Raw genomic sequence first — 12499 nt, 5'->3', positions numbered from 1 at the left:
ATATATATATATATATATATACACACACATACATACTATATATATGTGCATGTGTGTGTGTGTGCAACCTAAATAAGAAGATAGAGAAAGAGTTTACCATTAGGCCTAGATTTTCTACATCTGAAGAATTTTGGTCTTAAGACTATAAAGCAAGAGTATAGATCGCCTAAATCTCAGGATGAGGTCCTGAGAAGGTAGGAAGATGGAGGATCTCTGATGCAGCATTCATCCTGAGTTTTATGCTATCTATACTCTTGGATTATAGTCTTAAGTAAGATCAAAATTCTTCAGGTGTAGAAAAATCTACGCCACATGATAAACTCTTTCTTTGTCTTCCTATTTAGATTGCATACACGTACACACACACACACACACACACAAACACACACACACATGTATACACATATGTGTATGTATAGTATGTATGTATATATACATATATATATGCGTGTGTATGTATGTATGTGGAGGAGGAGATACGAGAAAGATGATTTATTTTATAAAATCCTAGAGTGTATTGCAAACTTGCGTTCTTGAATTTTTAAAACTTATAAATGTCTGTTTTAAGCAATGATTTCATTGTTATTTCTAGCAACTTCTTTTGGCTTGTTCATAGCTTTTAAATATTTAATTTGCTTGTGAATGTTTTAATATTAACTTTGCTCGTGTTGTGGCTGTGTGGTAAGTAGCTTGCTTACCAACCACATGGTTCAGAGTTCAGTCCCACTGCATGGCACCTTGGGCAAGTGTCTTCTACTATAGCCTTGGGCCGACCAAAGCCTTGTCAGTGGATTTGGTATACGGAAACTGGAAGAAGACCGTCGTATATATGTATATGTATATATATATGTGTGTGTGTGTTTGTGTGTCTGTGTTTGTCCCCCCAACATTGCTTGACAACCGATGCTTGTGTGTTTACGTCCCCATAACTTAGCGGTTCGGCAAAAGAGACCGATAGAATAAGTACTGGGCTTGCAAAGAATAAGTCCTGGGGTCGATTTGCTCGACTAAAGGTGGTGCTCCAGCATGGCCACAGTCAAATGACTAAAACAAGTAAAAGAGTAAAAGAGTAAATAGTATATCTTAACAGTTTGACTGTTATTTCTAGCAACTCCTGTTAGTTTGTTTGTTCGTAGCTTTTGAAAATTTAATTTGCTCGAATAGCTTGTTTAATGTTTTGACATGCTAATGCCCCGCTCCCCCTGATGATAGAAGAGGCAGCGAATGCACTGTTTTCTGATTGGCTGAAAATCCTGAAAATGATCAAACTTTGAACACCTGTAACATTTTTGTAAAATTTTTCTGGAATAAACGAATGACAAATTTGGATTCAGTGTCAAAAATTACATCTATATGATACATTAAAAAATTTTTTTATAGATAATTGTAAACAGTGACAAAAACCACAAGGATCTGAAACAACCACACTCTACACACTTTACTTTGAATCACTGCTTTAAACAACAGAAGTGAGTGAGAATGTTATAACTTAGTGAGCATGAACAACAAAGCTCAAGATAACTTGTGCTAAGCAACTTCATAGTGCATACTTCATCTCTATTACCTTAGCAACATCCCAAAACTTTTTAATCAGAATGAAAATATATATATAGAGATATATAGATATAGATATAATGCCACTACCACTGTCGCTATTACTTATCTTATATTAAGCTTTAGGAATGCTTTTTGAAAATATAGAATTACAAGCTTGTTGTATGTGTAATATATGAGAACTGAGAGCAGTAAATTATTTTACAGCTTTCATAAACACATCTGGTAGCTATTATCTGTCAGTAGCAATATTAATTAAGTTTGAAATTTCTATAGTATGTAATTTGTTTATTTACAGGTTTTTCCCTTATTTTGTAGATAGTTTCCTCTACTTTTACTCTTTAAATTTGTGCTACTTGATGTTGAAAATTGAGTATTTGCAGGAAGTATTAATGAAGTATTGTAGACAGAATTCTGTTTTACACACAACATATAACCCCTTGTAAGCTTCTTATTTTTTTGAAATTATCAGAAATTTGTGTTCTACGCAAGGGAATTCATGAGATGCAAAAAAAAAAAAAACATCGTAATTTTTCGAAATTTAAATAAAATTTTAATTAAAAAATATTTTTTCAATCACAGTTTAAAATACACACATTGAATTTTTGGCTTAAATCCAAGCAATAGACCATTAAATGTGTTTATAGGGAGAAAGACAAAAAATATCAATATGTGAGAGTATCAAACAAGAATGGTATGAGGTGGACATGAGATGCACTAAAAATAACAGCTAAATCCCCATACATCACACAATTTTTTTTTTTTTTTTTTCGTTTTTGAATATTCATATAATTTCTCATGTGTAGAACACAAATTTGCAAAACGTTTCTGAAAATTCTGATAATCAAAAAAGTTAGGATTCCACCATCTTGTATCTATGTAACTTTCCTTCTGTAAATTCCAACTGCTAACACAACAGAGTTAGTATTCATTACTTTGAAGTGTGTTGATTTAGGAAATGAATATAATGTATCTTCACTAATTCCTGCTCAAAGGTAATAAAGTTTGAACTGAAGCTTTCCATTCACACAGTGAAAAAGTAAACAAATTCTTGGATAGTTTTTAATGGTTTATTAAATAATTTTCTTATAAAAATGTAACAATTTGTTTGTCAAAAAAATATTGTACAGAATTTGTAAAACCATGCATAAGTTTTCCAAATACACGCATTGAACATTATAACACACATAACCATACCAAACCATGCCATTTGACTTGACAAATAATGTTCTTGACCATATCAATTACCACCCCCACCCTCCATAGGACAATTCCCCCCGATGACAACTACCCCCTAGGACAATTAGCCCCCTTGGTTAATTACCCTATAGGAAAGTGGGTTATACATCATTAGATGTATACCTGACTTTCCTATATAAAATTAAGAATTAACGGAACGCTGAACTCCAGACTATCAACTTAAACAATTATTTATTTTAAGGTGGTTAATATATACATCTTTAGCTCTTGTTTGTTGAGACGTCTTCTGTGTGTGTGAGCATGGTTGTTGGGACGTTGGTATGTAGATGTGAGCGAGCTGTCTAGCGTAAGTTCGAAAGATGGAGAGAGACAGCTAAACACGTCCTTGTTGGAACAGCATAAAAGTTGAGCACAACACATATAAGTCTCGACAGTGACCCTAAAATTTCAACTTTCATCCATCAGTCAATACTGATTCTTTCAAATTGCTCTAGAATATCACATTCTTGGCTGATACTGTCCAGTCATCAGGGAAATAAGAGCTCAAGAAAATCATCTGAAGCCAATCAATCATTTGATTGCCAGTGCTTTTATGGGATCAACCACAAAAACATGATGGTGACTACAACTTTCCAAGTTTACCATATATTCTGCATGACTGTGAAAATTGGACACCACATAGGCAACACATCAAAGAGCTTAAACGACTTAAAATGAGACTCTTGTAATTACTATAGCATCAAAGAGCAGGGCAGAGTTGCAGACTTACAGGGCTGGTCTGGTCTGGTCTGGTTTAGTTAGTATCAATGCCAAACACAGCTATGCTGGGGAAGTCACATTATTTGGAAGCATTGCTTCTGTATGTTACTCTACTTCCTCCATGAAATTTTCATGAAAGCTTGCAAAACACATGGACATAGAGAGAGATGAAAGAAGAGAGTTATTACAAAGATACCAGCCCACCTAAGACTGGTTTTATGATACAAACCTTATGTTTATTTAACATGATCTAATTTGAAACCTTCCACCAACATTTTCTGCTGATTAATGGTCCAGACACCAGCTTAACTATGACAAAGTAATTTTACTAAATTTTTTTATTATTTCAAAATTAATTAAAACTATGGTAATGTATTTCAATAGAAATTAAGATTTAAGTCAATGGAATCAGAGGATGTAGAAAAACATCTGAAAAAGAGGATTTGACAAAAATTGCAATGCCAAATCTAATGGTTGGCAGGTTATGCCCTCCAATATGTATATGTAAAATAAATATGCATTATTGAAATTAGTTTTCAATAAATAATATTTGCAACAGTGTGAGATTTAATACATATTTTGTACAACTAACTCAGCATCTTGGAAAATGACTTTAAAATCCTTTTAAAGACATAGTAATAGATTCTATAACATTGTCCAAAATAATGTAAACTAGAATCTATATTAGATGGAAAAAGAAAAACATAACCCAAATAAATATTACACATTTAAACTGAACTGAGCAAAATGGTTCCTTTAGTCACAACAAAAACATATTAAAAAATAATTTATCTGAAGAGATTGTATTTGTACATTTTGAACAAAATATATAGACAACTGTAGATCACCTCATATATATTTTCAATCACAAAAGCTTTTTCCTACATCTTTAATTTTTGCAGCAAATTTATCTATGGTCTCCTTTATTTTGTTCACTTTTGACATCCTTTCAACAACCAAACCATAGCGGTCAATCAAAAACTTATACCTGAAAGAAATATTTGAAAGCATTTTTAGATAAAAATTAGATACATTAAAAACATGATAGTTCAATAGTGTTGGAAAACATTATTTGGTTGAAGACACTTGCCTAAGGTGCCACACAATGGGACTGAATATGGAACCATGTGGCTTGGAAGCAAACTTCTTACCACATACTCACACCTACATCTTATATATATTATAAGCATGCAAGTGTATTGGTGCGTGCATGTTTACATTTGTGTGCACACGCTTAAAGCCACACACACACATACACACCAATACTTTGTGAGTGCATATGTGTGTGCATGACTTTACACGTGTTATTCGTAGATGACACTCAGAGATGACACTCATGTAGCAGGACTAAATCCTGTCATGTAGCAGAACTAAATCCAAAACTATGCAGTTGAGAAGTGAATTTCTTCACCCACACAGTTATGCTGCTGACCAGTATCTTATGTTGTTCACAAAAGGAGGAGATGTTTAGTATTATGTTTTGGGCAAGTGAAAGCGAAATCGTGATGGCACCACCGTTCGAGTGTGATCGTTACCAGCGTCGCCTTTCTGGCACTTGTGCCGAAGCTTCGCATTCCTGGCACGTGTGCCAGTGACACGTGAAAAGTCATTCGAGTGAGATCGTTGTCAGTGCAGCTGGACTGGCTCCTGTGCAGGTGGCACGTAAAATACACCATTTTGAGCGTGGCCATTGCCAGTACCGCCTGACTGGCCTTCGTGCCGGTGGCACGTAAAAGCACCCACTACACTCTCGGAGTGGTTGGTGTTAGGAAGGGCATCCAGCTGTAGAAACTCTGCCAAATCAGATTGGAGCCTGGTGTAGCCATCTGGTTCACCAGTCCTCAGTCAAATCGTCCAACCCATGCTAGCATGGAAAGCGGACATTAAACAACGATGATGATGAAGTGGAAAATGAGCTTGAAAGAGAAAGTTTCTGAGGAGTATATTAACCTGCTCAAATTAGCAACTAACTCACATTCAAACTACTTTTTATCATTTAGATTTTACTTATTTCAGTCATTAAACTGTGGCCATGCTGGGGCACTGTCTTGAAGAATTTTTAAATGGATGACTCGACCTCCCCAGTGCTTATTTTTTAAAGCCTTGTACTTATTCTATTGGTTCTTTTGCCAAACCACTAAGTTATTGGGATGTAAACACACCAATACTGGTTGTCAAGTGGGGTGGGGGTGGGGGGCAAACATAGACACAAAGACACACACACATAGATATAGAAATATACAACAGGTTTCTTTCAGTTTCCATCTATCAAATCCATACAAAAGGCATTGGTCACCCCAAGGCTATAGTAGAAGGTATTTGCCCAAGGTGTCAAGCAATGGGACTGAACCCAGAACCATATAAGAGGAATAAGCTTCTTACGACACAGCCTATGGAAAGGGTTCTACAAACATGCTGCAATCTGAAACTAATTTTCCAGTACAAGTAGGAGAGAAAGGAGAGAAAGGAGAGAAAGGAGAGAGAGAGAGAGAGAGAGAGAGAGAGCAGCTAACAGGGGATTTTTTATTGAAACTTTCATAACAGACCTAATCAATTTCTAAAGTACACCAGGGTTATAGGTGTGGGGCATCAGAATAGATTTAGATTTGCAGATCCATGCTTAAAATTATCTAAAACAGTGTTTCCCAACCTATTTTCCCTCCTCTGGCCCCAGTATAACTTCCCAGAAAAATGTATGCCCCACCAGTGCTTGAAAAAAAACAAAACAACTTCATTTTTAATATTTTATCATAGTTATTTCACATAAAATAATCTGTAATACCTGTATTTCAAAAGGCTAGCCTTGTCACACTCTGTGTCACATTGAATCTACCTGAGAACTGCGTTAAGGCTGCACATGTTTGTGGAGTGCTCAGCCTCTTGCAGGTTAATTGCATGAACAGACTGACCCATTGATTGGATCAACAGGAACCTACATCATCATAACCAACGTAACAGAATGCCAGTTACATAATTTACAGGTAACTCTTTTATTATGTACTGAGTATCAACTTCTCATAATTATATGCTTTCCTTAAAGAAATGTCTACACTTGGGCATTGTTGTTGGCACTCTGTCGCTTATGATGTCAAGGGTTCCAGTTGATCCGATCAACGGAACAGCCTGCTCGTGAAATTAACGAGTGAGTGGCTGAGCTCTCCACAGACACGTGTACTCTTAACGTAGTTCTCGGGGATATACAGCGTGACACAGTGTGACAAGGCTGACCCTTTGAATTACAAGTACAACAGAAACGGAAAGTAAGAGTGAGAGAAAGTTGTGTTGAAAGAGTACAGCAGGGTTCGCCACTATCCCCTGCCGGAGCCTCGTGGAGCTTTAGATGTTTTCGCTCAATAAACACTCACAACGCCCGGTCTGGGAATCGAAACTGCGATCCTATGACCACGAGTCCACTGCTCTAACCACTGGGCCATTGCGCCTCCATATTTGGGCATTAGAATAGCGCTATACTGTCACAAACAGTCTTCACAACGTATGCTTGGCTGGAGGGATTGGTTTGGCTTAGTTGAGTACGGAAGTAATATGTTTGCTGTGGAAAAAAGATTTTCAAAATTCTATATCCCACTAAAAAAAAAAAAATTTTGGATCTCGTGCCCCACCACTATTTTCCCAGGCCTATCAGTGAGGCATATGCCACATTTTGGGAATCATTGATCTAAAGTATTTTAAGATTCAACAGGAGGAAGGAGTAGATCTGTTATAATTTCAAATATATTAAACAACATTGAATAAAAAAGCAATATGCTGGTAGTTGATAGAATTAAAGAAATTGTTTATCTTGAGTCTAACGCCTAATTTGTTATTAGTGATGGAAGCAGTAATAGTTCAAAACAGCATTCTGTATACAAGGCAATAATACATCTATACATCAAATGTATTTAAAACAATCAGTCTCCTACTTCAAATTCTCATTACACAAGAAAAAAAATAGTAATACCAGAATTAGAATCATCCATCATTTTTTAAATATAAATTTTAATTTTTAAAATTTATTTGATTTAATGCAATTAAAAGAACTATAATTAATTTGAAGTAAACGGAGTACTTACCCAACATCTGTCTTGTAGTATTTATTTGTCATTATCAGATATTTGTCATTATTATTGTCTATTTCTGGACAAAAGCAATAAGCTTCTTGAATTATTATTTTTGTGTTATTTTGCTTCATGGAAGTGGGACCTGGTAAAATTATACAAAAGGTAGTCAGATAAAAGTAAAATAGCAATATTTGAATTTGTTTTTATTTTTATTTCATTTTATTTCACTTGTTTCAGTCATTTGATTGCAGTAACATTCAAGGGTTTTTCTAGTTGCTAAAGTAAATCAACCCCAGGATGTATTTTTTAAAGCCTAGTACTTATTCTATTGGTCTCTTTTGCTGAACTGCTAAGTTATGGGGGTATAAACACACCAACACCAGTTGTCAAGTGGTGGTGAAGAGACAAACACAGACACATAGATATATACATATGTATGCATGTGTGTGTGTGTGTGCGTGTGTGTGTGTGTGCGTGTGTGTGTGTGTGCGTGTGTGTGTGTGTGTGTGTGTGTGTGTGTCTGTGTGTGTGGTATATACAATAAGCTTCTTTCAGTTTCTGTCAACCAAATCCACTCACAAGGCTTTGATCAACCCGAGGATATAGCAGAAGACACTTACCCAAAGTGCCACACACTGGAACTGAACCCAGAACCATACGGTTGAGAAGCAAACTTCTTACCACAGAGCCATACCTGCACCTATCAATCACGCCTGCACCTATAGCTATGGTTGCACCTATCAGCCATGCCTGCAACTATCAGCCACGCTTACACCTATAGCCATGGCTGCATGTATTTTATAGCTATAACCAAACCAGTAAAGGAGTTTTTATAGTTCATGCCTATTCAATGCAACTGATTATTGCTCTCACATCTGGAATGACGCTACTGTTGCACACACAGATAGCCTAGACTGCATTCAGAAAAAAAACCAACCAACTTATTGACATAAATTTCTCATAGACACCCTCTAGCCTCTATCCCGTAAGTGAACTGTCTCCTTCCTACCTCTTCTACCATTATTATGATGTCATCTCTCCCCAGAGCTGGCTAGGCTCAAGCTACTTCCATTTCAGTATTCCAGTCCCACTCATCTCTCCTTCTCACATCACCTTTGTTGTATCCAACCCTGCCAGGCACTGCATCAATCACTACATTCTGTTATCTTCAAGAGGAACCATTAACTCGACTCTCTTTTTATCTTCCACTTGTTTTAACCATTGAATTACAGCCATGCTGGGGTACTGCTTACAACCATGCTGGGGTACTGCTTTGAAGGGTTTAGTCAAACAAATTGCCCTCTGCTTAATTTTTTAAAACCTGGTACTTATTCTATTGGTTGCATTTTACCAAACTGCTAAGTTACAGGAATGGAAACAAACCAACAGCAGTTAAGTGGTGAGAGACAAACACAAAACACACACACACACACACACACATACATATGATGGACTTCTTTCAGTTTCTGTCAACCAAATCCACTCACCTGGCTTTGATCAACACAGGAGTAGAGTAGAAGACACTTGCCCTAGGTGCCATGCAGAAGGACTGAACCTGGAACCATATGGATGTGAAGTAAAGGTCATACCATACAGCCACACCTGTACCTGTTTACTATTTTTCATTGAAATCTCTTGCTTCTAACAGGATTGAGAAATTTAAACAGACAAATTGTAGGCGTGGCCAATGCCAGTGCCGTGTGACTGGCACCCATGCTGGTGGCACGTTGAAAGCACCATTCAAACATTGAGCCTCATGGAGATAGTGACAGGTGACTGAGACCTTTGGTGATATACTGTGCTTAAGAAGACCTGTCAAGCCAAGTGAGATCGTAGTCATGGCCAATGCCAGTGTCACGTAACTGGCATCTGTGCTAGTGGCATGTAAAAAGCACCCACTACACTCATGGAGTCGTTGGCATTAGGAAGGGAATCCAGTCAAAGAAACCATGCCAAGTCAGATTGGAATCTGGTGCAGCTCCCCAGCTTACCAGTTCTATCAAACTGTCCAACCCATGCCAGCATGGAAAATGGATGTCAAATGATGACAATGATGAACTACAGGACTTTAAAAGTGGATGGGCACGTGTGTGCATGTGTGTCTGTGTATAGCTATTAATGGTTAAATCTGTTTCTTTGTAATCAAAATAAAATTACGAATTAATTACAAAATAAATTCTTACCTATAAATAACTCTGTGATGTTTGCTGTATATGTTTTAGAATCAGAATCATATGACAACACTGTGATGAATGCCACTGTAACAAACAATAATAATAATAATAATAATATTAATGATGATGATGATGATGATGATGATGATGATGATGATGATGATGATGATGATGATGATGATAACAACAACAATAATAATAACAATAACAACAACAACAACAACAACAACAACAACAACAACAACAACAATAATAATAATAAATGCCCTACTGAAATACCAGGCAGTGGCTCTCATGGCTTCTGATCTTAACTGATTGGAAATGCTATCATGTACATTGTTTTGTCTTGGTATAAAAGATAAGCTACAGTAAATATTCTGCTCAATACCACAGATTTGCATGCCAGTTGCTTGACCTTAACCAGTTGAGCATGTCCCTTAGTGGCTGACAATATGTGCATCTCTGATCATGAGAAGAAGTAGTTGGGGAGCATCATAATCATGTGTTGAGAGAAATTCTTTGGGATTTGAATAATTCACTTCCGGAAACATGGGTGTTTCGTTCATCATCCTTAAGCAAACCTTATTCGGGGAACTTTTGAGCAGGATGGGTTATTCAACCTGAAGAAACTTCTAACTGGGCCCCACCTGCAAGATCATGCACTGTTTATCTTGATATGAGATTACCATGTCACACAGAAGTGGTTGAGATGTATGTCTGGTGTACCCTTATTAGACAGGTAGTCATGATGAGTATATTGGGCTTCGTATATTTGTACCCCAGTGTCACATTGATGGCATGTGCTGCTCTCTCACTCAATAATAATAATAATAATAATAATAATAATAATAATAATAGTTTGAATGATGGTAGGTTAAAGTGAGAGAACAACTGATGTGATAGGCCTGTTATCAAATGAACATGGAAACCTTTTTTTCAGATACTGAATAACATCACTCCTTCCCATGTTCCTTCCCACGTCCCTTTCCCAGTTTTCGGAGTTGGCACTCTCAATGTAGGCACATTGAAAGGTAAGTCTAGCAAGATTTTTGAGATACTTGAACAAAGGTGTGTTGATAGATGTTGCATCCAAGAGGTAAGGTAGAGAGGAGCTTCAGCCAGGTTCCTCACAGGTAAGACACAGGTATAAAATCTTCTGGGAAGGTAGCAGTGATAAGGTAGGTGACATGGGCATACTTCTTGCAGAGAAGTGGGTGGATAAGGTCATAGAGGTAGCCAGAATAGGTGATAGAGTGCTTAAGTTTAGGCTAGTCTTACAAAACAGTATAGTGACAATTATCTCTGCCTATGCCACTCAAGCAAGCCTACCAAATGAACAGAAGGACCACTTTTATGGTATTTTTCTGCAGGCTACCTCAAAGACAAGTGACAATGATCTCCTCTTCGTGGCTGGAGATTTCAATAGGCATGTCGGACAGCAGCCTGGTATCTTGCATGAGGGCCATGGATTTGGCTCCTGAAACAAAGAGGGAACAAGACTACTGAAGTTCTGTGACGCAAATCATCTTTTGATCTGTAACATGAACTTCAGAAAGCCAGCCTGTCACCTGATAACCTACCAATCAGGTGTCTGTACTAGCCAGATTGATTACATTCTTACTAAACAGCATGATATATGGTTGCTCCTAAATACAAAGACCCTCCCTGGTGAAGAATGTACCCCCTAGCATAGACTAGCCATTAGTGACTTTAGAATCCAGGCCAGAAGGATACCAAGAAGTAAACCAATTTGGGAGAGAAGGATTTGGAATCTTAAGGACCTTCCATATGGTCAGAGACTTAGGGACATCCTAAATGAGAAATTCAATGAAAAGGAGGAAGAGCTACAGACTTGTGACATAGAAGGCAACTGAGACCAAATCTGTGGCTGGTGCAAAGTCCCACTCAGACCTAGAGTAACGTGGGCTATCCTCAGCTGCATAAATAAATAGAATTTTTTAATCAGATGGACACATTAATATAATTTTACTCAAATTCTCTAATAGAGCAAGAAGAGGGAGAAAGTCCATGTTGTTATTAATGTGACTCAGAATATACTACACTTCTAAGAACTGTATGAAATTTGTTAGGGTCATAGCTTGTAAATGATTGTGGTTCACTTTTAATTTATTAGTCTTTTTTTATCAACTACCAAATCTAAGGCTAGAGGACAGTGTCTGTTTAGAATGGATAGATGGAGTTAGTTGACAGTTTATAGTTGGGTATGGTCATAAATATTGTCTGGATTTAGAAAATGTATAAGTAACTGTCTATAAAGGAGGCTGAGTAGGGGAAGACCCTAAATCAAGATGTTAATTACCAGTTAAAGGGGCAAAACGCTAATAAAACCTATGATGTTGATACAGAGGAAATTATCCTGGGATACAATGGATGATTGTATATAAACAATATTGTTATGTTGTATGAAGATAAAATTTAAGCTTACTAAAAATGTTATAACCAGAATAGATAAACTGTGTATATATACCAATTTTCAACATCAGAAAGGGAAGATTACATAGAATTAGTTTAATATTCATATCAGTACTTAATTATTTACTTATAGGGTGGTTTCTATAAAGATTGCTCTGAGTATTTACTTATGGAAAACTGGGGTGATAAATCATGCTATCTTTATAGTAGTTATAAGCTAAGAATCAATAAGTTGTACACAGATACATACACATATTTAACTATGTGCACAAATGCAATCTACTCTTCTAGACTTCTATTTTGATATATATATATATATAT

At 36.6% G+C, this 12499-nt stretch overlaps 1 protein-coding gene across 1 annotated transcript in view; it reads right to left on the bottom strand.

Moving 5' to 3' along the window:
• Positions 1-2610: 2610 nt before the first annotated feature.
• The window catches only part of LOC106869164 (complement C3), a 160574-nt gene continuing 150685 nt past the window's right edge, over positions 2611-12499 (bottom strand). The window contains exons 35-37 of the mRNA XM_052976969.1: positions 9755-9829; positions 7584-7713; positions 2611-4501 (exon numbers count right to left, since the gene is read on the bottom strand). Coding sequence (XP_052832929.1) covers positions 4375-4501; positions 7584-7713; positions 9755-9829 — 332 coding nt within the window. The 3' untranslated portion in view covers positions 2611-4374. The remainder of the gene's footprint in view (positions 4502-7583; positions 7714-9754; positions 9830-12499) is intronic.

The sequence above is a fragment of the Octopus bimaculoides genome, chromosome 2, assembly GCF_001194135.2.
Source record: "Octopus bimaculoides isolate UCB-OBI-ISO-001 chromosome 2, ASM119413v2, whole genome shotgun sequence".
Taxonomy (NCBI): Eukaryota; Metazoa; Mollusca; class Cephalopoda; order Octopoda; family Octopodidae; genus Octopus; species Octopus bimaculoides.
This window is presented reverse-complemented; position numbering and strand designations above follow the sequence as displayed.